Source organism: Myripristis murdjan, chromosome 7 (assembly GCF_902150065.1).
Source record: "Myripristis murdjan chromosome 7, fMyrMur1.1, whole genome shotgun sequence".
Taxonomy (NCBI): domain Eukaryota; kingdom Metazoa; phylum Chordata; class Actinopteri; order Holocentriformes; family Holocentridae; genus Myripristis; species Myripristis murdjan.
In genome coordinates this window covers 14,716,036-14,744,014 of record NC_043986.1, presented here as the reverse complement: position 1 = coordinate 14,744,014, position 27,979 = coordinate 14,716,036, and the positions used below count along the sequence as shown (strand labels likewise).

The following is a 27,979-nucleotide window of genomic DNA, read 5'->3' as shown; positions in this document are numbered from 1 at the left end:
GGCAGGCACAGTGCTAATGGCGAGAAGAGAGAGAGGTGAGAGGGAAAAGTAAGAGGGACAGTGGACTTACTGAATTACAAGGGTCACATGTTCAAGGAGTTTTAGTTATCTTATTCGGACACTTCTGCAAAGATGTTTGATAACCATTTTGTTTTGGTAAGCCATATAATAAATGGGTTTGAAGCATGTTGAAGCATGAAGCAGCCTATAATAATGCTTGCTGCAGCTGAGCTAATGAGCTTGCTTTTCACCGTCTGCCACTCAAATTTTCTCCCAGCTGCTGAAATATAATGTTCTCCTCAAATGGAAAAAATAAATAAGCGACAAAAATTGACATGCACTCAAATTTAGCAAAGCATGGCCCACGCTCTTAAGATGATGTGCGGTCCACTGGATGAAAAAGCAGTGGAAAGTGCAGCCTTGAAAAACAGAAGAGAGACAAAGGTAGAGGACAGGCAGAGATCAGCTACCGGCACAATGCAGCCACACGGACTGAGTCAGACTAATGGAGCAGAAAATAGAAGAATCACATCATGAGCCTCTCTATCTCTCAGCTAATCACAGCCGGAGTAGCACAACTGAAAGGAGACAGAGGGAGGGGGAAGGAGATGGAGTGAAAGGAAAGGGAAAGTATGAGACAAGCTTGAGGGCTTTCATAATCTTCCCCCTTTCCTAATCACAACCAACACTTCTTAGTGCTGTTATCTGCATTCCTAAATACTTCCCATCATTAGCCAGCTAGCTAGTGTACTGTAGCTATCATTGTGCTGTGCACCTCTCTATCTACAATCCAGGCAGACAGCTCCATTTAGCGTGTCCATCCTCACAGGGCCTACATCCCTTCCCTCCCTGCCCACCAGTACTCTGGACTCCACATTTCGGTTTTGATCTATTTCTGGCCCTCCGCTGCCTCTCCTCTCATCAGTCCTTCTCATCTCAGCCCTGCTCAGTGGCCACCGCGGCATCCTAATGAGGAGAGAAAACGTACAATTCTTTTCCCAGCCCCCTCAACAAGCTTGCAGCCATGCTCTCCTATCATCCATCTACATAGACACCTATCACAACGCTTGCACAAAAGTGGAATTGTGATTAGCACTCACCATCAGGCATACCTGGCATACTGTAATACAGCAGAGAGGCACAGTTAAGCTTTTTTTTTTTTTTTTTTGCATGATTGAGGGCTCTTGATTTAGTCGGGCGCTTAACATCTTAAAAAGGGCCGGCACAGTCTTGTGCTGAGGTGTGAGCATGAGCTTTGATGGTGTTATCATGCAGCTGTGATAATTGTGTCGCTGGACTGGAGGCAAATGCGTGACAAAAGTGGTTTTAATCCTCAAGCAATGTTCTGATCTGGGGCAGCAAGTGTGTGAACCTTGTGTGGAGAGTGTGAAGTTTAAAGAGTCTGCAAGGTTATACAAGTTTATCTGAGGTTATTTTTATGTGATACTAACCTGCTTATTGTTTGAGACCAGTGTTAATGTTGACTAAAACTATGGCAAAAGGATTCATCAACAACCATGTTTCCAAGACGAAAATGAGACAAAAACTTGAATCTTGCTGAAAATGAAATGAAATGAAACTCTTGACCCCGGTTTGGAAGGGATCAAGATACTAATAGCTAATGTTAGCTGAATGTTAACTAATCGTACCTGTGTGATTAGGATTTGGAAAGACCTTTAATAGGCTATTGATACCAAACACAGTATAATAATAACCCAGTTTTCATTTACTAAAACCACTGTAGTTTTTGTTAGCAAAATTCCTGAGAAATGTGACTACAACTAAAATGCATTTTAGATAAAAGACTAAATCTACACAGGCTGTCAAAACTACTGTACGACACTAATAATCAAATGCACTTTGATTGGGACTGATCTCAGTTAAGTGTTGCCACATCAGCTGTCACAGGTGTGATTTTATTTAATACATCTCAACTCCAGACATATTCGTACTGTATGAATTGGAAAAAAAAAAAGAACGGTCTAAAGAGACACACTTACACAACATCCAAATAATAGCACTAAACTGCATTTGTACAAGAATAACTAGCATAGTTGTGAGAATAACAACCACAGTCTGCTTGTTTTGTTACATCCAACCTAGAAAGGAGAAAACTGTGCATCTTGCCTGACTACTTTACATTGTAAGAATACTATTTCATTACTTCTTTCATGGCCATCAGAGCCATCATCTGTAACCTTCTTTTCTCTGAAGAGCTTCATATCCCTCATATGACCCGCTGAAGAACAGGGGTCTTAAGGAGATGCTATGGGATTCAGAATGATTCACATTCAAATTTAAAAATAACCTACACAGAGCTATAGAATACATAAGTGAAGCTTGACACTGACTATACGACTTCAGCTTTTGATACCACTGAATCATCAGTAAATGAAGGGGAAGCACTACACCACAGTGACTTGAGCAAAAGCTGTGGTTAGCAAGAACAAACAACCGATGGCCACTACATTTTCCACTGCCCACGTGAATAATTAACAAAATAGATTTATGCTATAATAAACATTTCTCCCAGCACTTACCCCAAATAATTAAGAGTCTATAAATATACTGTACATTGCTGCAAAAATGTTCCTCATAATCCTTGACCCACACTGACATGGACAGGCAGCAGCTATCCGACACAGTAGTGGTTCTTTGGAGTCTACAATCAGTGGTACAGGTTGCCATCTCAGTGTGCAGCCAAAGCCTGAGAGTAGCTATGTGACACCCTGTGTAGCACAGCAATATCTGAGTGCTAAGCCTAATGTAAGTCAATTTTGTGGAGGGAGACAGACGCTGCTCAGGCTTGCATGTCACTCCTGACAAAGATTGATTATCTATGAGGTGATAGACTTTATTCATCCTCACAAGCCGCTGCAGAGAGCTGCCTATCCATCTATCCACTCTAGTAACTTACAAAGCAGGAAAAAAATGTATTGCATTACAAGCCACAGAATTATGGGGCATTATGAGGTTAGCGAGCCATCACTGATGTCTGGAGCATTGAAGTAAAGTTTGGGTGAGTGGTTGGACTATGGTTCGTGGAGGTAAAACCCTTGGCTTTATCATCGCAATCCATGTTGTGTGCTGATACGGAGGATTTAAAATTTAATATGAGCAGGTTATTGCTTTTGATCCAGATACATGCAAGCAACCATCTATGGGATGTTCTTACAATAACAAGATGTAATGTCAGGGAATACAACCATGTACCCTACATATAATATTCTAATCAGTGAAGTCTTTATTATAAAAGACCGTTTTTTTTACTGCCATTATTATGTACGACAGTAATGAAGCAGGTATGAGAATATCCTCTAAGGTGTTATGGTTTCAATACAGCAAGTTACCACACTGTCTGAAAAGTTTTATTCAAAGTAATAAAATACTAAAAGAAATTCTGCAGAGTGCATCCCACAGAAATGCTGAAAAATAATCCAACTTGCAAAGCTTAAGCTCCCAGCCGCCCATTTGTTTTTTAGGTTTGATATTTCTGAGAAAATAGTATGTGAAGTAGAGTAAAATTGTTTGATCATTCACCACGACTCCATATTGGCAATTGCTGATAAATTGGCTGGGCGTGGGGTAGGGGCTTACTTTCAACACATTTTGTGGCTTGTCAAATGTTATGAATTGCGAGGGAAACTTACTGCATTATTTTTTTTTTTTCCTCAGCAAAGTGAAATTGTGGCAGTAGGAAATAAACTGCGGTGGGTCATCGCAGTTTAATACACAAATGGGAAACTCCAAGGACCTTAAAATCGACAAAAAATGACTAAAACAGTGGGGGGAAAATCAGCTGCCAATGGAGTGAGCTTATTGCCAGTTCCCGATATATTCATCCTATCACCCAAGCCAAATATGAATGCAATCCTGTTTAAGAGTTGACTTGGAAGACCCAAAATGTTTGTGAACACAGCATCAACACAGCTAAAAACACAAAAATCAGCTAAAGATGGAGATCCCAAACCAACACCAGATTCTAATCAGCTAAGTCAAAGGCCATCTGTCCACCAAATTTCTGCATAATCTATAGATTTTCTAGAGGTATCTTTTTTTTTTTTTTTTTTAACAAACAGTACAGACAGGGCTGAATAAAGTTCTTTCCACATTTGTTGATGGCAGTAACAAGAAAGAATGGCTGCTATATCCACCAGAGTGGGTTGAGCAGCCAATAAAACACTGCTAGCTGTGGGTAACAGAATGAGTATTGGAACATTTCTTTGACCAATTAGATTGTTTGGCTCAAACAACCCATTGTATAGGAAGAGATTATTGTCTAAATGTAAGTCGCACTGAGTGTTGTGCAGTATCTGCATCCAAAGAGCTGGCGCAAGAGCAGAACAGTAGGGTTTTTGGACTGTAATGGGTGTTTTCTATTGCCATTATCATTCATGTATCTGTTAAAGAGCAGTCTCAACTTCCTCTCAAGGTAATGGCCTTGTAGATTCTGACAGTGAGAAGCTGTTGCATTGTGTTTTATGGCCTGCACCAGAAATAAATTCTGTCCACACAGCCAGCCATGTCAATTAACGACCATAGAGCATCCCATCTCTCCACTGGTAAGACGTGGATCACTCACTGCACTGAGCAAATTACCCATCTGTGTGGGTGTGTACATGTACACATCTATATGAGTATGTGTGTGTCCTGCAGGAATGGGCCTCACTGATGTACCTCAAGCTGTCATGTCCACTTTAACTCTATCAAAGTTAAGGAACTGGTATCAAGTCTGAGATACTCTACCTAACAACTGATCTCTCTTTTCTCTTTTTCTTTTCTGAATCCACCCCAAATACTGGACCAGTATTAAATAGCCTTTTTCCTTCCCCCATATCTTTTATAAAAAAGAATCAGTTCCACTTCTTGAAGCATTATTCTGTATGAAACTGATTCATATTGGCCTGTCATTGGCCAGGTGGATTGTGCAGCATTTTTTCCCAATCTGCATCTTTGATAACCACAAGTGTTCCCCTGTTCCCCAGAGGCTGAGTCAAAGATTGCTCCTCGTATTCCCTGAAGGCAGACAAACTTCACCATCTTTCAAAGCTCACTTGTTTCAAACATGAGTGTGGTTGAAAGAAATCAGTCTCTCCCGCATGTCTGTAACCTACCAGCTGTCAAACCTACCACATCTCTTATCAGAGAAGCGAGAGCCAAGAGGTGTGGAGTAACTGACACTGGGGGAAGCAAATCTCTCTCCTCAACTTCCTTCTCTCCCTTCCTTTTGAACTCTGGCTGAACTCTCCTTGTTTGTATGAGAGATCCAAGAGAGAGCCTCCTCACTCAAGAGAGATGAAGTGTCGTGACTACTTGTAGACTGACAGAGCAGCTGGCCCTACCTGTCCCTTTGTTATGGTTCAGATAAGAACCACCTTCTCAAATGCGACAGGATTGTAGAAAGTTTTCCTGTCGTAAAAGAGAAATTTCTTGCTTCATGCTTGTTGCCACATGATGTTGAAGAGGCATTAAGAATTTCATCGCGTTTTTCTGACCTGTATCTGAGAAACTGCAACATCAACAGGTTTTTGGCACACCTTAAGGTGTCTCATAATGGACAGAAATATAAAAGTCATATTCTCACAACAAAATGTGAAAGCTACTAATTTGAACAACTGAAATGTCTAATGAAGATGGAATACATAACAACGCACAATAAACTTTCTGCGTCATTTGCTCATATGCCTTGAAAGTAAAATTGTGTAGAGATGCCAATCACTTACTTGTAAAACCATTTTCCATTTTAAAGTAGTTGAAAATGTGTTTTTTCCTAACCAGAAAATATGCAGCAGAAAGTTTTTGAAAAGTCAGTGCCGGGCACAGTAATTGCTGACTTATTGGTATTGATCAACAACCCTATCATAACCCTGCAGATATATTATGCTTATTTGGTACTACTGGGGCAGTAAAATCTTTAGTTATTGTTTGTTTTGTTAGTCAAAACTAAAGGGATGGAAAGTTTACTTGTGACAGAGCCAAGAAAAATGCATCTGCAATAAAGTCAATATGAGGAACATGGTCAGAGATTAGTTAGGAACCTAACATGATAATGTGGGCAAATTTAAGCTTATTGCTTTCAGCCGGAGGCCTAAATACCAACAAGTGATTATTACCAACAATGGCTCATTATGAGTCAAACAGAAACTTTCTTCAAGTCAGTGCATATAAAAAGCTCACAAACTGACTCTGCTGTTGCATTTCCCCCACCTATTGATCAGGCATCTGCCATCAGCTTCCTGGTGATAAAGATCCAATGGACTTTAAAAGAGGCATGGTGACACATTCAACACTTTCTAAAGATTTGGTGAGGGCATCACAGCTTCAGATTGGGAGGTCACTGGCTTAAGGTCAAGGGTCACATAGGCTCAATAAGGGTCAGGATGATGTGTTCAGATGCATCGACCCTAACCTAATGCCCTTGATGCTGAGTCTTAAAGGCCAGTGACATTGCTTGCACTGTGATGTGCTGCACTCACCAGCAATTTAAACACTCAGTGAAAGTTAAATTCATTTAACAAGGCAGACTGATAAACAGTAACATAACATCTTTATTACATAAAGAAAATCTGCACCAGACTTCAACTAAATGTTGCACTCCTCTAAATAGTACATCCTCAGCGTGTGCCTCAATTGAGTCTGTCACTGCAGTGTTGCCCCAATCAATATGAAAAGACAATGACAGGACAAATCCTTAAGTATGTAAGACAAATACAAAATTCTGTTGGCTAACAAGCCTGCCAACACTCAGCCGTTGCGCATTTCTTTTGTGAAGCCACTGAATCAATTTGAATAGACAAATTGTCAGAAATGAGAAACCTCTCGAGGTCTGACAAGAAAAGGTTAGTTAGCGTGACTCAGGGGGAATATTTTATCTCATCTCTACCTTTCGGAGGTGAAACCAACTGTGGAAACACTGTAATTGCCTCATCTTAGTTTGGACGAGCAATTTTTTTTTTGTTTAAGCTACCTAATAAAGCTCTTGTAATAAAGCACAATCCTCAAAGCACACCTGTATTTTCTTTATCAGTTTGTCATCTAATTTTGCAAGGAGTGGTCTGAAAAGCAATGCAGCTTTAATTCTTGGTTAGCTGGTTTTAAATGGGGCTGAATTGACTTATGTAACAGCAGCTCTCGATAAGCACAATCGAGACTGGCAAACGGCCACTAAAACATTTGACTCTCCTGAACGATACAATTAAATTAAGTGTTGAAAAAAGCATCTATTAATTAGCACTCCCGAAAGACTTAATCAGTGTGGAGTTGATTCCATTTAAACCAAAGGGAAGTAAGGTTTTCATGTCTCAGAACGACACTATAGTTTTCAGTGTATATCAAACTGATACTGATCTAATTTGGTGCACTGACACTTCTACAGCAGATACTCGTTGTTCAGTATTTGTCAGTGTTGCTCTGGCAAGCACATTTGTAAGTGATGTGGGTCTGACAATGCATCCATCAGTTTCAAGCAAGCGTGTTCAGTTGCTTAATAGCTATATCACAGATTGCTGTGCATGGTCTGTTGTTCTGATGGAGAGTGCAGTGCAGCTTGCCTGACATTGCAAGTCTTTGGACATTTTCATAGCTTAAATGCATCAGCAGATAAAATATGACTTCCAAGACATTTTTCATATTATGTAATAGGAGCAGAAAAGCAAAAAATGAGGTTCATGACACATGAAAACCTAATGAGGTGGAGTATGAAGAATACGCCCAGACAGACATGCTGTACTTGTGAAACTGGCATCATGTGAAGCATATTGTAGCCTTGTTACAGACAGACAATGTGGCACACTCACACACACACACACACACACACACACACACACACACACATGCAGACACACCTACACACACAGACAGCTTATTACTCTGTGGGTTTGTGTCTGCATGTGTCTCGTGTTTTTGTGCATGTGTTCCCTTTCTTCATTATCGTAAGTGATGCCCCCTTCTCCTTCAGCGTGATACCAGGGTTGTGATGACACACACACATCTGCTCATTGCCACCCTGCCCTGCACCACCACCAGTACCACCCCTTCCCCACCTCCACCCACTGTGTCCATCCTCCTCATATGTCAGGTTCACACTGGCACTGCCCTTCCTATCCACTGGAGGTTTTATCCAATTTGTCAGGGTTGGCACGCACATGGTTCAAGATGCCTCCCTCTCTCCTCTGCCACACATGCTTGTCCCTTCCCCGTCATGCGGCTCAGAGACGGCCCAGTTTGTGCCAGCGGGCATTATGGCACCTGATGGCAGTGCCCACCTGCCGTCACTGTACCACCTAGGCTTGCCCAATCTGCCTTGCCATCCCAGCAGGCACCAGCTGGCCCGACAGCCTGTGTGGTGATGGATGGACAACCATGGGCTGTATGATCCCTCATACTCACAGCAGCCCGGCCGGACTAACTCCTGCAAACACAGGTTAAGTATTGGCATATGTGCATGCTAACTGTTTACTGTATGCCTATGGTAAACATGACAGAGAAGAAAAGAAAGAAAGTTTTAATAGATACGCACATGTCTCCTCTCTTCCTGGCTTGTTTGAATGTGTCTGTGCCAATTTTTCCATGTTTTGCTCAGTCTTGTGTTGATCAGGGCATGGTGTTCATCACCTCCACACTATGAATTCAACACATTTTAGGGCACTCTCCTGAATTTTCAACATTGAACACGTTTCAACTTTAGCAGCCCACACATTACATCAATATAAAATTAGTCCGTGAAACAGGAACAATTGCGACAGAATTCTTGGACAAGATAAGAAAACTTGACATAATCTCTCTGCTTAGAGGACGTCATGTATCCACATTCTCTGTCTCCAAATGGGCTGCTCATTCTCCTTCTCAAGAGTAAACAGAACAGCTGCCTACTCTCTCTCTTGTCCACATTTTTTTCAACAGTTTTCCCCTTTGTTACTTTGGGTTAGCAAGCAAATACTAATTGGAGGTCCTGCAGTTGTCAAATTTTGTGTTGCATAGCAACCACAGTGATGTAGTGGTCCTTGTGCCCTTTGGCTCTTGCTTTCTGCATCTTGCATTTTTTCAGGGGAAAAAGTGTCTTATCTGATCACAACCAAAGATATAGGAAAACACACATTATATTGTGTATGAAAATCTGGACTGCTGCATAAAATATGCGTCTACTTAAACTATCACACAATTATCTTCGCAAAAATCTCCTGCCAGCCCTACATCAAATAACATGTTCCTGAAAACAACCTGCTTTGAAACACAGAAAAAAAGCACCATCAACAAAATAACAAGAAAAGAGGAACAGCTACTTTTATAGTACAACTGTCAGGCTGGATTACTGCAGTGTCCTGTCTTCCACTGTGCCTCTCTCCACAGGACTGTGGTCCTTTTCCTAATCTACTCTCCACCATCAACACCATCAACGAGGTGATTTAAGGGCAACATTCTAGGCAGTGTGTCAAGTACAAAAACAGCAGAGGTGGAGGGGGAAGGTTGAGCTGTGACGTGAACAAGATTCAGACCGCTATGTCAATATATCAACTGTGTATACATGTGCTTCTAAACTCCCACTGACTGTTGTCTTTAAACTATGAATACCACTGGTTCAGGCCAAGAACAAAACATAACATAACCTTTTCCAAGAGTGATGTAGCAATTTCAAAGCAATTTCTCTCAAAAAGTTTGTGACCCCTGCCCACGCCTTCACAGCTCCCCTGGCCAGTACTTCTGGGCTGGTGTAAGCTGTCTGACACATGGGCAGAGGCTTTACAGAATCACTGATCCGACATCCCGCTCTATTTGTCAGCCCCTAAACGGTTGCAGTGGGATGTGGCTGAGAGAAATCCGATCCAAGACCAGTGCTTATGTCTCAAATGCTCTGAGGCAAGGCTGTGCCACTGCAGAGCTATGCAGTAATTCCATTCGGCTATACCTGCGCCCTAAATACCCTTTTCATCTTGGGTTACACACCATGTACCCCCCAAGTAGGATCCAAAATTAACACCCTTCTCTTCAAAGAAGAGCTGAAGAAGATGAGCACTGGTCAGTGCTAAAGTGCCACTGGGGCACTACTGACTCTTTCACAACAGGGCAAGAGTTACTATTGCTATTGGCTTAAGACTAATTTATAGAAAGACTTTGACACTTGTCATGCTGCATAATCCAAGTCTTATGCCCAGTACTTGCCAAACACATACTTCTGCTCACATCTTGCTACAAGGACCAGTTCTGCAAAATCCTGTCATGCACAGTCATGAAACACGCATGCAAGTGTGTGCGTTTCACTGGACAAGAAGCTTGGCAGCTTCATGGATGCGTTTGTGCACACATGCTTTATATACTAAACTTTTGATAGTGTTTTGCTGTTGTAAAGTCATAAAATTATGGCCCCATTTTTTCCATTTTCCAAGATGAGTGACATACCTGGAGAATTTACCTCAGAATTAGTCCTGGCCTTCATTTGCATGGTCGTACAGGTCTCTAATGTGACACTCAAGCAACATAGTTTTTGTGGCCACAGGACTCTCTAGGACTCTTAAGAAAAAACAAAATATGTTTGATTTTGTTACCAGTCCTAGAGGCAGGGTCTCATGATAACACAGTCAAAAACTAATGACATCGCCAGCAGAAATGGAGCAGCTTAGGAGCAGTGACTCTAAAGAGACAAGAATGGCAATGCAAAAGGTGCCTGTGGAAAATAGTGTGTGTTGAGATTGCTGCTGAGTTTAATCTGACTGATAAATATTTATCAGTTTAATTAAGCTCAGTTAATTAAATGTTTTATAATGTTTGTTGCAAAAACATTGTAAAAATATAAGAAAAAGAAGCAGATTGTTCTTATCAAGTGCAATTCCTTATGTTCCTTGTTGTCAAATGCAACGCCCTCTAGGACAAGCAGAAAGCACAGTGAGATTCTGGCAAACTGCTGCTGTTGGGTGTGACTACTCATCTAGTGTGTCCCTGGCTCCAGAAAGTTTCTTTGTTTGTCCCATGGGAGCAAATACTCCACTGGGGTGAAACTAACTGTTCAGCAATGAAACAAAGTTGTCATACATTACAATGGATTTGGGCAAACACTGTTCTGTTACACTTCACTGTACAATCTGACACAAAGTGACAGGATGAAGTTGAGGAGTGTGCCATCTCCACACAGTATTGCGTCTCTTTGTACTGATCAGTCAAACACGTGTACATGTATCACATGGGCCCCAGAGGACAGGAACAGAAGACGGAAACAGCCGAAAAAAATCACATCCTTTAAAACTACCACTTCCAGAAATGAGAGGTGAACAGAGGAAATGCCATTTCATCATTGCTGCTGCCACAGCGGATTGTCTCACTGCACTTCATCGTGAATAATTGCTGACAAAATCTTGGGGAGCCCTGCAGCAGACCTCCCCACCCCCACCCCACTCCCTCCCTCACCACACACACACACACACACACACACACACACACACACACACACATACACACTCCCCACCCCCCGTCACATCACATCATTCAGAAACCACTGGGGGGCTCTCAGCCTGACACACACACTTCTCCCATCTCCTATCTCAGCCCATTAGAGCCATTCTCTGGGGCTGCAGTGTGGGCCTATCAGCTTCCTCAGTGCAGTCTTATACAATAGACTTCCATTCACTGTAATTACGGTATAGCATAGCTCCAGCTGCTCTAATTCCTCATCTTTCCTTTATGATCACTGACAACGATGCATTTAGGGGTGATTCTCACCTACAGTATCTATCCAGCAAGTTTGTTCTAATATATTTGAACTATGCCCACTGGCAAACACATAAAAAGGAGACTAACTAGAGAACAATGAAGAATTTTAGCAGATGTGATGTAAAAACAGTGATGACCACCCCCCACCATCACTGGCTAATGAAGCTTTTCATCAAATTAATGAGTGTTTTAATCATTGTTCAAAGTAGTCCATCCACATGGTGCACTATCCATTATATTGGCCTGTCACCTTCACGGGGCAATAGAATATTCAACAACCTCCTTTAAATGTCTTTCTGCAGGAAAAGTGACATTCACATGGTGACATGGCTTGCTATATCCACGTTACCATCTCCCTCTCTGTCACTGCGCTGCACTACAACGCTTTCTTTTCTCTTTCTCGCTCTCTCCTTTCACGTAGTTCCACATGACAAGTCCCAGCTCGGCGTTTGCACTTAATGGCGCCCGAATATGTGCAATGTCACTGATTACCAAGCACAGTCGTTCAAGCCATCTGCCGCTGTGTGTGTGAGAGTGCTGTTAGCATCAGTTTCGAGGAAAGGCAGACTGAAGGACAGAGGGCAACACAAATTTACATACTGGAGAGCCGCTGAGACTCATTAATGCATACTGTGACCGGCCCAAAACATCAAAACATACACTGCTGACCTGACCCACCCAAATGCAATGAAGGGCGTCAAATTGTCTATTCAGGCAGAGAATAGTGAGAATAGGTGGGGGTTAATTACTAGGCTGGATTATAATGTCAGTGCGAAGCCACTGCAAATGTGTCAAGGTCTGCTGGTAGCTGGCTAGAAAAGCCACTTTTCCTCTCCTCCTCAATAACTTATGAGTAAGCCACAGAGTATTCTGCAGGTCATGCAGAGCTGTGGATACACACACAGTATGGTGTGGTGAAGAAACCAATACACACACATGCATACACAAGCGACAACATATCATACATTGAAAGCATAAGCTATGATGGTTTAATTTAAAAGGTTCTCTCTCTCCTCACTCAGAGAATGACTACATGTCTATGTAAATGAATGACCTTTAAGTCATGGTTACAGACTAACATCATTTATCATTAATGCACATTATAGGCAAGCAATTACCAGCTTCCACCACATGTTCTGGCATCAACCTTATAAATTATACGAACATGGATCGTTCCATTTGAAACATGACTACCACAGGGTGGCAATTTCTTCTAAACTTCAGATCCATTAGGAAAGTTACTGCAGTCGGCTCCACGAGAGAAGCTAAATTAAGTTTGCCAAAGGCGTTTGTGGCGTTTGAGATTTCAATTGCACTTTTGAGGACCACTTAGATGAGTAGCCATCTGGTGGGTAACTCTGTCAAATAAATGCCCATAAAACTTGCTATAAATGTGAAACCTGAAGAGGGCTATCATTTTTCCCTGTACAAGTCATTAAAGTCCTCATTGCCATAGACTGAAGGGGATACAAAAGCCATTTTCATTGACAAAAACTCTAATGAGATTTGCCGTTATTTTCACAGCTTGGGGAAATTCAATGCCCTCTTTTTTGATTGTATTGCTGAGTTGTGTACTTTCTCTCATTTTGCCTCATTTTGATTTCTGTCTTTCAATCAAGCAGCTGACAGTCAGCCATAACTGCTCCAGTGACTGACAGCAGCTTTATACCTATCCCTCTTTATCAAATCCATGAAATGGAGTGAGAAAGGGTATGAAGTTAATGGCATGTTGAGAAATGTCAGGTAAGTTTTCAAGACAACATCTTAACAGTCAAAAAACAGCAGGAGAGTTGCAAGTTATAGGGAAAAACCTGTATTTTGTAGCACATTTTGCACCCGAGTGACTGATGAGATTTTGACAGTGCCAAAACTTTTACAACAACTGAGAAAGTGGAAACAATCTATTAGCCTCAGGCCATCATGTAGCAAGGACGATGATCCAGCATCCATTTTCTCAAATTTCTGTGATCCAACGTCAAATTTGTCAGAATGCATTTCATCATTAAATAATATATGCAGCTTGGCTTCCAAAACATTATGCCCTGTGTTTCTCAAATACTAATTGTGGCACTGTACTCTATGCAGCGTGTGCAGTATTGAACAGAATTGCTATCAGCTTTAATATTTTAAACAACTGAAATCACTTTGTATTATTTTCTATTTAAATTCATCCTATTCAGGCCTTTTGTCATATATATTCATGTACAGCGATGTCATATAATGTAACTAACAAAACACTCTAATCATGTATCCAATGCCAGCAAAGTGTGCTGACATTTAAAGCAACCCTAAAAAATGCATTTCAAAGAGCCTTTTTGCATACATTATACTAATTGAAGAGGGTTGGACTTTATGTGAAAGTCTGTTGACATTTTGAAGGGAGCCAAGATATAAAAGTGTCTTTCCAACTTATGTTTTCCCAGACCTTATTCAGTGTATTTAATGCAGGTAAGTTAGGAGTCAACTCCAAGTCTTTGCTTATAAAACAATCATGTCTTTGAGAAAAGAATCATCTTCATTTTTTTAAATACCGCAGTTTTCAAGATGAATCCAACAAAAAAATTGGCTCTGTATGCTTCATGTAGCCAGTGTTATGTGTTGTTAATTCATAAAAGGATACAGGGAGAGCCAAGAGTGTGTGTTACGTGAGGCTGTGTGTGCACCTGTGCATGCTGTGCATGGAAGAATATAAATGTTAGAGTAGCATTTACTGTGCAAATGGAGTCTCCCCAACATACTGATATTTGAATGTTAACACTTTCCACAGAAAAACGGGAGCCCCACTGAGCAGAGATGATTTGCTCTCACGCATAAACATCATATCCACAGAGCGATGTAATCTCAATGACATGCCACATTAGTGTAGTTAGCCTATGTGATACCAAGTAATCAATTGCTGAGAAGAGACAAAGTGGTGATTTAGGAGCTGCAGCTGTGAAAGAGCAGAGAAGTTATGAAGGGTGAGGAAGTAGAGAACGGAGTTGGCAACTGCATAAAGCACAGGCACCATGCAGATTTCACAATGCAGTGCTAACAATAATACAGCATTAGCAGTCCTCTCATATCGGGGCTGATCTTGTCCTCACCTCTTGGGGAGCAGCAACTTTTTAAGCAAACAGCATCCCAATATTCTTAATCCTGTTAAATATCTAATGTCAGTGGCCAAGAAGGCTTTTCGTGAGCAGACTTGCAGAGCACCACCTTACCGTATACTCTCAGTAGTGTTTCTGATGCAGAGCTCATCTGCTCATTAATGAGGTATAGAGACAGCAAATCCTCCATGCTAAATGATATAATAGGCCTGACTCCAGCCTTGATCTTCTGGATAACCCTTTGATGAAGATTAAAATATCTTTTTAATTTTTACTTATCTAGAGGATGAAATCTGTGTTGGGCTCAGTACAAATGATTAGCCTGTGATCATGTCGAGCTGTTTAATGAGCTTCACAAAAGATGCTAAGAGGCTGTTTGTGTTGGGGCTTTGGCAGTTATGTAGTCAATAATCTTATGAATGCTTGACCAATCATGCTTGGGTCAAAAACTCTCCCTCTCGGACCGTGTGAGTCATCAAATGCAACGGTACTGACCTCTCACAACCTCTGAACGTGGAATAAATAAACAGCATCATCCCTCATGAGAAGTGGTTAGAGTAGCATCAGCTGCAGCAAAAATCCAAAGCTTTATCCAAAACTCAAGTTAACAGTGAAATCAGCATGTTCTCTTCGGACCCAAAGTTAGTGTTGGAGAAGTCTCTGACACTCAACTAAATACAGAAAAGTGCTAGAGGCAAGTAGCCTGAATAAGGTCAACAATTATAGGAAAAATAGTTTGCACTGCTTGTTCTTTCTTCCAACCAGGGCAGGAATTTAATGGCGGCCATGGCTGAAATGGCCCCTCAGTTTATATGTCCTGCAGCCCCAGTGGCCTTGATGCCCCACCCACACTGCCCAACTGTTACCGGTTTTCTACTCTCTCTCTCTTTTCTGTCAATAGGTTTTTTTAGACAACAGTGTCTTTTGTTGAGATTCTGAACGCAGGATAGTGGGAATTGTGCATAATTTAAATATTTACCGGAGGCCTAGCACTTACAATGTGGGAGATTCCCACACACATTTACAGTGATGTCTTATAATGTTCCCTTTTGTCACACAGCCAACGATTGCATGCTTGTGGAGGACAGATCAGCCGAAGGCGCCACATCACAAGGACCGTCATCCAGTCTGGACTCAAAACCATCTCTCTCTCTCTCTCTCTCTCTCTCTCTCTCTCTCTCTCTCCACAAAATTACAACCATATACATTTAGAAAAAACTCTCAAAAAACAAAAGCAAATCACCAATACCCAGAAAAACACTACATCCATCAATCATATTAAATTAGCATTGCCATGAATGAAGAAATAAAATAACCATCTTAGGTTGTACGTGGTGAGACCATTCCACTCACATTTATCCAATTTTTAATGACTAATTTGTGCTGTATGCAGTATGGATAATAAGGGAACCAAAACTCCATTGTGTTCAATTTGACCACATATACAACCTTCATGGAGGCTCTTGCAGCAAGAAAACACATATCTAGTTACGTTATAATTTGTCAGTGTTCATCAGACAGGTAACATTAGTAACACTGCTGAGGTGAAGCAGTTCAAAGATGTTCAAAGAAGTTTCACGCTAACTGGCACAGAATATCGAATGACAACTATGAAACTAGAGGAGAGCGAGGAAATGGAGTTAGGACCAGGTAAGACCCGCAGTTAAGTTCATAGGTACTATCCCCCTCTACATGTAAAAACTTCCCCTATGTGAAGTATTTAAAGCTGGAATCCTGAAAAACAAATTTCAGGACCTGATTAATTCAGGGCTGAGCCTGTATGAATTTGTGGCTCAGGAGTTTGTACACATATTGGCAATATGTAAATACCAATCAATTGTTCTGAGATATAAACAGCCTTTGTATTATAATTTCACGGAGAATTATACCATATATTAAAAATAAAATAATCCTCAACCCCTGGGTTAATTTTTTTTTCCCATGGATTTAAAATCAATGTTTTATTTGATGGCCTTGCTGCTCTGGTATTTGGCTTTTGTGCCCTCAAAAAACTGACAACAGTGGATAGTGTTTCTCGGTGTTAAAAAACAACACAAACTTAACTGAAAATTTTAATTATTTATGTTTGTTCTTTTTTAACAAGTACTATTTAATGGATTGAATGCATGTATATAATGTATGCTAGCCAATCAGCAAGGAAACCTTAAAAAGATAATTCCAGCCACAATTAACGCAAAGCCCATTTTCAAGCATGTCCTCTCTCCATTAGAGATTCCTGTGTATTTTTACATGCTGTTATCAGTGAAACAGTTATCATGTGACTTATTTAACCTATAGCTAAATGTCAATTGCTTTCATTCAACTTCAAGCAAAACCAGAGGCACAAATGCATAGCTATGCATTTATAGGCACAAATGCATAGCAGCACAACTCCATCTAGTGTAACTTGGCATTTTCACCTAAAATTCTCACCATGAACTTTGCCTATATTGGACGTTCCACCTTAAACAGCATTTCACACCAATCACTAATGTCCTCTGTGGCTACATCCTGTCTCATTTCAAGCCTCTCAAGTGCGGAAGACAGATTTTCCACCTGAAAGTGGTTTCTATGAAATGGATTAGAAGAGGTGCTAAATAAGCAAGGTTTATTCTTCAGTATGTAGATGGATTAATCAGTCTTATCTGCTATGAGCATCATTTCAAATTTTAGAAAATATAGGTCAGAGGCAGGGCAAAATCCTAGATAGATATATGTTACCTAAACAAAAGAGGAGACTTAGAGGAGAGAAAAGCATCCTTATGAAAATGGGCTTAACTCTTGCCATGGCTTGAATTATGCTTCAAACTACCAACTTTCAACACGCAGTTTGATGTGACATTATCTCTCATACAAAGACAGAAAACAAGAGCGGCGCGAATTGGGGCCACAGGCAGGAGTTCTGGGCCAGTTTTATGACTGCTCAGCATTTCTCTGTATAAGCAGCCCCACAGCTCCACAACAAAGCTAAATGTAGTCCATTCAAGTCCGGGGGGAGACTCATCAGAGCTCAAAGGATAGACAAGGTGTAAGATGCTATGAGGGAGAGGATGTGGAGGCTGGGGGTTTGCTGTGTGTGCCTATGAATAACACGCATTAAACAGCTGTAAGGATATACCTCTGCAAAGAACACCTATAAAAACATGATATAGTCATAACGCATGATGTACTCCCGTTTGTTTACAACTTTGGCACCAGCTGGTATGAATGTAACATGCAAATGAAAAACCCCAGGCAGTAGGTTTATAAGTAGGTAATCTAGCAAGCTAGCAGGGTTACTGCTGCTGGTAGTGAAGTGCCAAGCACCCCCCCCCCCCCCCCCCCCCCCCCCCCCCACACACACACACACAGCTTCCCTCAGGACTCTCAGTCTGCAGGCTGCGCAGTGAACCAGCGACCCTTACAACACACCTCCCTCCCCACTGCAACCACTGATGATAAATTACCTAATCCCTCCAGCCCCAGCCTTTTCTACTATACACCCTGGGCTTGTAAAGCATGGCTGGGGGGAGGGAAAGGGGGTTAGGAAGAGACAGCAAGGAGTGAGAGCGAGAAAAAAGAAGGACTTATTGCAAGTCAAACAATGACAGTGAGATAGATATAGAGGCCAAACAAAAGGAAAAATAGGCAACCTTATCGACAAAAGCAAAAGGAAGTGTGTGTTTCAATTCTGAGTCTCTAAAAGGGGGCACTCAGAAGCAGCTACCACTGTGTTATATGTAGACAATGATATCTAACAAAACCCATCTACAGAGAGATCTTCAGATAGGTGTCAGCAATTACTGAGCTGGGGATTTTCAGAAAAATTAAAACATTGTGCCAGTCAGAATTTCTGTCTCTGCAAGCTAATGTGATGGTAATGGCTTTTATTAATCGTTCCTGCAGAAGTCTCCATTATTGAACGCACACATCTCAGTTTTCGTTTCAGCTGAGCAGCGAAACGACTACGAGGGACAATGACATCAGCGGTGAAACTCTCCCAGAGGAATGCTTGTCGTCACTCACACTGGCGCACACACACACTGCTATGGAAACAGCAGGAGTGCAAGCACACGGGGGTTAAAGGGATACGGCAGAGTGCAAACACACACACACACATATACACACAAGCAGGGAGGAATAACTGAAGCACAAAGCTGCAGGGACAGTCCATTGAAAACAATGCTGACACATGACCAAACCATTCCAAACCAGCGGCGTGGAGGAGCAGACAGGTAACAGAAGGACCATTCTGTTGCTGCAGATACAAAAACTACAGAGGACAAGTGAGGACAACCACAACTTTCTCTCTCTGTCGCTGTAAGGGTATGTGGGAAAAGTTAGCCAACAGTTTTTTGTTTTTTTATGTGAATGTGAGAGCAGTGCTTTTCAAGAGCTTGATCTCGGAAGTATCTGAGAAGATATGGGGTTTCAAACCAGAGTGCTGCCAACACCAAGATGGAACGTATCCTATCACAGACATCTCACTGTACCAGCTGACTGCTATGGAAACAGCAAGAGCGTGAGGGTACGCGGGTATCTGTGCCAGAAGTTGAAGGGATGTAGCAACACATGGGTGCGCAGGCATACACACATACTCACACACACTCACACGCATGTATGCACTCATGATACAGATGCATACAGACACCCAAGCCATCACAAAGACACACATATGTTAAGTATCAACATGTCAAACCAGGTCAGAATAAAAAAAAAAAAAAAAAAAAAAAAAAAAAAAGCTTGAACAGGACAAACTGAGCAGCTGTCCCACACACACACACACACACACACACACACAGAACAGCATTCTACAGATTGGGCAGCCATTCAAACTGCGCTCGGTAACAGTAACCCACAGCAACCCTAAAACCAGCCCCCTCCCTTCCCCTCCCTCCCCGTAAGAGAAACAGATCCGTTGCCCAGTTAAAGGAGAACCGATTGAACTGAGCAGACCGAGTGCCAGCAGAGAGGGAGAGAGAGAGAGTGAGAGAGAGAGAAGGGGGTAACTTTACCCACTCTGCTCTTACTTAAGTGCAGCACTACCTCCCTCTCAAAGGTTCAAGGGGTTAATTATTCAACATGAGAGGGGATTTGTGGGAGAAACTGAGAGTGGACACAAGCCAGTGGACAACCCTTTGCCTCTTTTTTTCATCCCATTCACTCTGCCATTATTGACTATACCATATACGCACTTATACTCAGGGATAAATGTGTGTGTGAAAGGAGGGTTTTCAACACACTTGAACGTATATTACTGCCTTTGCGGCTCTCATACGCACACTCTACATGCAAGGACACATGCACACAAAGACTCACACTTAGTGATAATAAACAGCTGCGTCAGTGAGTGCGGCCAACCAACCTACTCATTTCTCCCCACATGATCTCAGCACACACACACACACACACGCACTCCACTCTCTGTCTTACCATGGTGGTTCTGCTGGAGGTTCTCAAGCACACCGGCAGAAGAGTCGGCTGCCCCCAGCTCGGCCAGTCTGCGGCTGGTGGCGCTCAGCTCGGACCGCAGGTTGGTCACCTCCTGGCTGGCTGACTGAATGGCCCCATCAATGCGCTGGGCAAGCTGCTTGTTGTCATCCATCATTTTCAGGATTTTTGCCTGAGGAGGAGAGGGGAATCCAAACAAGGTGTCATGCTGTCAACTTGACCATTTCCCGTGAGGAAAAGCTGTCCCCAGAATCCCTCCTTGTCCTCCTTTCCTTTTCTTTCCTGGTTCCCTTTTTTTCAAAGAAAGCCAAGTTAAATCCTCAGAGCAGTTTGTCCTTTTCCTTAAAAAGAGGCATCCGGCTCAGGGGAAATGTGCTGTGTAACTGGTATCTGCTACGAGGAGTGTGCGCTTTAGGAGATGGTGTGTGTCTGTGTGTGTGTGTGTGTGCGCGCGTGCGTGTGTGTGTGTGTGTGTGAGAGGGAGGGAGAGAGAGAGAGAGAGAGAGAGAGAGAGAGAGAGAGAGAGAGAGTGTGGTGTGTCAGTGTGCAAGCATGCCCGTGTGCGTGAGAGAGTTCAGCAACAGAATGAGTGCGAGTGTATGTGTGAGTGTGTGTGTGTGTGTGTATGTGTGTGTGTGTGTGTGTGAATGTTAGAGAGCCAGCACTCCCTCTGTGAAATGTGCTCCCTGCAACTGACTGTTGAAAGGACACAGAGCATTGAGAGATGACAAGCACCTTTTTAAATGGACTGTACCATCTGCAGAGAAAGTAGAGGGGGAGTGAGCTAGACCATATGAGCACATGTGAGTCCAGGCTCCTCGGCACATGCTGTCTTCAAGAAAAAAAACCCTGCAAGGGTCTGGGACTGAGAAACAACAAACTACAAATTCCACTAAGCCTGTGAAAACTGACTTAAATGAAACAATGCAGCACTTCCACTCTCTCTCTCTTCACGTCCATCCATGGACAGAGGGAAGGAAAACATTTCTTTGAAAAAGAAAACAGTTGTGGGGGACAAAAAAAATGGTCATGCAACCGCAGCTTTCGACAGCACATCACAGCCAGGTATTCTTCCTGCAATACAAATGAATTTCACGGCTCTTTTGAAGTGTTGCAGTGTGTGTGAAAAGTTAAACATTACCTCCAGAAGTGAATTGTACACAGATGATGTAATTGTTTATTTGACTTGACATACAAAAGTTATTTTAAGTTCAGCAGATGGACATTGACAGGGTCTTGGTGGGCAGGCTTATGCACATCTCTATAACTGCACATGCATGTAAGTATGCATGGAAATCATCTTTATATTTATACAGTCATTCCTTACGGTCAATAACCCACATTAATCAAACAAATAAAATTGCTCTAATTAATGCTCTCAGGGGGTGGATAGATCTATTTTCCTAGTGTTCTTTGACAGGAAATAGTTCCCAAAAAACTTTTCACCCCTTAGGACTGTGGATTATGTCCGGATTCTGGGTCATTGTTTTTATCAAAAGATGTTTCCACTGAGTTTTTCACATGTAAAATTTTGACCATGTGAGCTTCACAAATGAACACCCATCCAGCTCCACTGTATTGGAGTGCTGGTTCACAGCAGACTGGAAAGCTCACCAAATCTCTATCCAGAAATATCTGGATAGATAGACTGTTTGCACTAGGGGTAAATGGGGAAATAACTTTTTTTGGTATTTTGGATGGGCTACTCTTTTAGAATTAAGAGAGTCAACCTCAGTAGAATTCAATTTAAGATTAAGATATTTACAAATTCATTTATCCAAGGGAAACTGACAGACCGTGTGTGCTCTTTTTCAGCAACGCCTTGCTTCACATTCACTCAGGGGAGGAAAGAATGTTACTCATTCATTTTCCCCAAATGAACTTTCCTAGTCAGGCCATTTGTCTGACTTCTGGCCTACTGCTGCTTCTCAAACGGACATGCAGTGTGAACTTACATGAATGCATTTTTTAGTATGTCTTTTTTCTCTCTCTCTCTCTGACACAAGTTATGCTCCACATCCCACTCTTTTCCCTTTCCCCCTAATCCATCTATCTGCTTAATAGACAAGTAAAAAGCTACAAGTATAGGAGGCCGACACAATGAGTGCCACCTGGTTGCAGATAAGGCTAATCCATCACACTGAATGCAACATTAATGCTCCTTTCTACCCTTTTCAGCACCCCAGAGGGGGGAACACAGCTTCTCTTGAAAGCATCTGCAGTCAGGGTGTAAAAACAAAAGATGCTTTATTGTAGTCATTGCATGTAAGAGAATGATATTACTTCTAAATGTCAGGCGTACCCTGGAAATCAAATAAAGCTTTGTGAGAGACAGAGCGATACCAGCAGCTTATGGGATAGCCTCACACCCAATCTAGTTCAAACCTGAGACACAAGAGCTGATAAGAAAACGTGTGAATAATTTGTTGACAGGTATCAGATACAAACAGGGCTTGGGGGATTCTACTGCTACAGGCCCTTCGTTTGTGAATGTTTTCTCTGATCATTCATGTAAAATTATGTAATTATGCACCATTATAGTGTATAGTGTGCATGTGTTTTTGTTTTTGATGGGTGTATATTCATTAGCAAATACAATTTTTCATGGCTAACAAACAGCACTTTTAGAATTCCTTTTAATGACAAGCAATTTTAAACACAAATATTGTTCACATATAAAAAAAAAACTAACATTTGCTCCATAAATATGTTTTAAATAATGTACATCTCACATAAAATGAAGATTTATAGTGTTCTATGAGTTTAGAATGACCTGTTTTCATCAAGGGCTGAGGAAATGGTTCATTCCCACCCCATTTCTCCCCACCCCTACTCCTACTACCCCTGTTCCTGCATTTCTGACATTCAGCTGTCAAAAAAAGCCCACTCACTGAGCAGTGCAGCCGTCTAGTTATTGTTTCCTGAAGTTATGTGAACTCTGACCCCAACCTATTCAGCATGTGGTAAGCAGAGATCAGCCACCGCATCGCAAAAGCTTGGAGTAGCGAGCAATATCTATCTACTCCCAGAAAATGTTTCTGTAGCCTTGGGTGCTTTCTCTCTCTCTCTCTCTCTCTCTCTCTCTCTCTCTCTCTGTGTGTGTGTGTGTCCACCACTGGATACCAAATATTCAAGTCCACACTGTTGTCTCTTTCGCAACTCTCTGACCGCCCGTTACAGTTTGCAAGCAAGGAGATCAGGAACGATACAAACACACACACATACACACACACACACACACACACACACACACACACACACACACACGCTTGGACCGTTCATCCATCTGCCCAGACACGAGTCACCCCCCCACTCGGTAAATGAACATCATGTTGTTATTTATAGATGACCCTGCTGCCGCATATGATACATTAGTCACAGGGGAGGGCGGGCACAGACACAGACACAGACACAGACACACACACACACACACACACACACACAGAGAGAGAGAGAGAGAGAGAGAGAGAGAGAGAGAGAGAGAGAAAGATACACATACACTAGGGGGCTAATAATCCCAAAGTCATTTGATGTTCATTAACGCTGAAATTCATCTCCCATCAGGTGTCATAAAAGTCTGTTGGGCTCTTTTAGGTAATTATGATGCAGTTGTATGTATGTGTGTGTATGTATATGTATGTGTGTGTGTGTGTGTGTGTGTGTGTGTGTGTGTGTGTGTGTGTGTGTGTGTGTGTGTGTGTGCGTGCGTTTGTGCACGCTCGTGCAACTGTATCTGTATCCAGAATGCCTGTTTTGCCATATCCCTGTAACATGCACACCCTCATACTCCTTCCTCAGCTGTGTGCCTGTGTGAGTTTTTTCCTTCCCTGCATGTGTTTTTGGATAAAGATTTAATTTCTGGAATAAAGGAGCCAATGGTTCATGGCAATTGGCACTTTTGCCAATCATGAAAAAAATATTTTTGATTGAAATATTTTTTTGAAGGATAGAGGATATGTACTGGCCTAAACAATATCAAAAGATATCAAAGCAAAGTCAGCTGATGAGATGAGAAATAGAGGTGCCCCAAGAATAGATCCTTGAGGCACTCCACAATATAGCTTGATTCTGTTGGAGATACTGTGCAATGGTTTATAGATGCATCTTGATTTCTATTATTAAGGTAGTCACTAAGTCCATTGATAACAACATCCTGAAAGCCATAAAGTTTGGAAATGAGAATTTTATGACCTATGACCTTTGATAAATCCAGGGATACACCACTTGCAGACATATTACTCCCCAAAGCTGCGGAGATTTTGCCTGTTGAGTGTATGTTGAGTGATTTTGTTGAAATCCATTTTGGTGATTATACATGATATTGTTCTCATTCAGGTGTTTTAACACTCTTGCACAGAATAGCTTGGAGAAGCAAGATAAAATAGAAACTGGCTGGCAACTTTCAAGTCTTTTGAGACAACCCCGTTTCATTTTTCTTTAAAAAAAAAAAAAAAAAAGTCTCAACAGTACCTCTAAGCATGTTGCCTTGACATTTTAGGCCTGAACATATAACTCATGAAATAATATGCATACTAAATACACGTACAAATAATGCACATTTAGTAAGCATCGTATTTTACAATCAAAGTCACTTAAACTCGACTAGATGTATCCCTTTTGAGATAACAACAGTCCAAGTTAGTGTCAGTATCTTTCAACACGTGCTGTATGTGGCTAAGAGATTGTCCATGTGTTTAATAATCCAGAAGCTATGTATGGAGAATGTCTGTTGTGTCTTGAGGGGTATCTTAATGTTGTGATTATAGAGACATCACTGTGATCACAGCCATCATCATCATGATCTGGTGAAATGGCCAACAGCTGTGGAGACATCTTTTTGAAGAATGAAAAATTCCTGACTATAATGCATCCATATCTGGCCACTGTGACTACTTAACCTTTGACTTTGGTCATGGTCTATGGCTCACTGTTATATGGTGTGGTGAGCTTGTTATGCTTGGGCTGACAATGAAGCACAGTGTCATCTGGAGTGAGAGTGTATGGTATAGCATGACAATGAGAGTCTGCATGAGATTTTATCTTGGCTTTAGCCTTGCTCTCACTTCAGAGTATGTGCTGTTACTTGCAGAGTGAGTGGATGAAGAATCTTTATGGACAGATTGTGCTGGAACAATAATTTGGCAGGTGAGCTTTCTGTTGTGCTAAGAGGTGTAGATCGGTACTCATGTAGTAAGATGTTCAACTGGTGTTTCAAGGGACTTCCATCTGTTTTGGCCAGATGAACAGCTTTTCCCAGTGTGTGCATGAATCTTTCAGTTGTAGCATTAGCTTGAGGCCAAAGTGCTATGATCCTTCAGTGGTGGAATCCTAGAGAGCCAGCAAACTGTGAGAACTGGTCGTGTTAAATGGGGGACCATTATCAGTCTTCACAACTCTGAGAATCCAAAATATGGAGAAATCTTTGTCCATGACTGGAATGACTGCTGACTTTACACTCTCGATAGCTGGATAGTGTATGTAATCATCTATGATGACAGACAAGTACTCTCCAGTTGGAAGTGGACCACAGAAGTCTGCACTAATGCTATGCCATGGAGCTTCTGGCAGAACTGTCATTTTTAGCAGCTCAGTATGTGTAACTGGTGTGCTGGCCTGACATACGAGACAACTGCATACTGCTGCTTCTGTTTTGCAATCAGTGTCTAGAAACCAAACCAAATATTGGTTCTGACTAGTCCTTCAGTTTTGCCAATGTCCTGGTGTCTTCAGGGGTTAGCTGTATAACATTCTTGCAGGGTAGTGGGAATTACTATTCTAGTGCCGTGCAGTGCAGTGTCTGATGCATGTGATATTGTTGGTTCACTGCTAACTTGTCTGAGCTGCTATAATATGTCAGTATGTTGTTGCTTGTCGGTGTTGTGCCATGTGTTTTTTTCTGACATGAGCACTGACCTCTTGAAGGATTGTTTCTGTAAGTATCTCTGCTTTGATCTCACTGAGTGTCATGGCTTTAGGTGCTGCATGACTCACGATAAAGTTTACATACTGAAGCCTCAGTCCCCATCTTTTAATCGTGGCCGGCGGTTTTGACCTGGCATCGCTGCATGTGATTTTCAGTGCCTTGTGATCAGTCACTAGAACGGATGAAAGGATGACAATAGATGTACAGGTGGAAGTGCTCACAGCTCCACACAATGGCTAGCACTTCCTTTTCTGTTTGGGAGTATCTCCTCTCCACATCACTGAGAGACCAACTAGCATATGCTATTATGTACTCACCGCTTTGTCATCGTTTTGGCAGAGGATCACATCCAGTCCAACAGGGCTAGCATCCACCACCAGCTCCGTCTCTCTACCTGGGTAGAAGTATGACTCCACAGTGTCACTGGTTAGACTGTCATTCAGTGTCTGTAAGGGAGCTTACTGTTCTGGGCCCCATACCTGGTGTTTTTCCTGCGGAGCTTGTGCAGCAGTTCTGAGATGTATGACAATTGTTTGATAAACCTGGAGCAAAAATTGGCCATACCCATCAGACTTTTGATTTCACCCAGCAACTGGGGGTCTACAGCATGCTGAACTGCAGCAATGTTCTTAGGATCAGCTGAGACGCATCATGCAAAGAGATGAAACAGAAGAACTCCGTGGACTGCGTGGACTTGTTGAACTCACATTTTTCACAACTGAGTATGAGTCAGTTGAGTGTCTGAGTCTCTGGAACAGTGCTCGGACGTTGTCATGCAGAGGGCATGTAGATTACCATGTAGATGGTGATGCCATCACTGGAACTTTTCACTCCAGAGAGACCTTGCAGCATTTGACATATGACATTTTGAAATACCCCAGCAATGGAGGACATGCCAAAACCCCATCGTTTGTAGCGCCTCAATCCAAGGTGAGTGGTGAATGTAGTGATGTACATGCTGTCTGGATGAAGCTCTAGCTGGTGCTTTCCATCTCTCAGATCCAGTTTGGAAAACACAGTTGCTCTATTTAACTCATGTATCACGTCATCCAAGGTGGGAGTGAGGTGGCGTTCCCTCTCTATGGCCCTGTTAGCTTGGTGCATGTCAACACAAATTCTTGCTTTGTCAGGGTCTTTAGGCTTGGGAGGTCCAAAAATACGTGAGACCCATGGTGTAGGGCCAGTGACCTCCTCAATGATGTCATCTGCCTCCAGTTTACGAAGTTCTTCCTCAACCCTCTGGCAGATGTCACACTTAAATGTGGTTGGCATGTGGGTTAGATGTCAGGATTTATGTGAAGCTTTACCTGGACATCTTTTAGTTTTCCAATCCCTTGAAACAGTTCAGGATGACTTTCCACCAGTTCATCTGTGACTGTGCAGTACTGTGGTGTGGTTGATACTGCTGTGACTACTTTAATCAGTCCCAGTGCTTTTGAGCCAAGAACAATGAAGCAGTCACCTTTAATAACAAAGAATGTGCACATTGTCTTTTTCTGTCCTTTCTCCACACTGCACTTGAAAACCCCACTGACAGACAATGGAATATCAGAGCCAAAGGGGTAGACATGGGTTGTGGTATCCGTTTCTCAAAACTTGCTTCACTGACACAGTTTGCTGATGTCCCTGAATCAATCAAAGCTAGCATACTATTGCCATTCAGCTCAAGATGGGACTGTGGCAGCTCTCAAATACTGTCAGCATCAACTACAAAAAAATAGGCATCATCACTGCTGGAAGAGTTGAGCTCTATTTTCTTGCCTGGTGCAGTCTGTTTATGTGATGGACTTTCTCAGGGTGTCTCTCAGCCTTGTTCTGTGGTCGATTTGTGGTA

General features: G+C 42.1%; 1 protein-coding gene across 2 annotated transcripts in view; it reads right to left on the bottom strand.

Moving 5' to 3' along the window:
- The window catches only part of kazna (kazrin, periplakin interacting protein a), a 208,871-nt gene that overhangs the window by 110,470 nt on the left and 70,422 nt on the right, over positions 1–27,979 (bottom strand). For both annotated transcript variants that reach the window (XM_030055321.1, XM_030055323.1), the window contains exon 3: positions 20,205–20,394. In XM_030055321.1, coding sequence (XP_029911181.1) covers positions 20,205–20,394 — 190 coding nt within the window. The remainder of the gene's footprint in view (positions 1–20,204; positions 20,395–27,979) is intronic.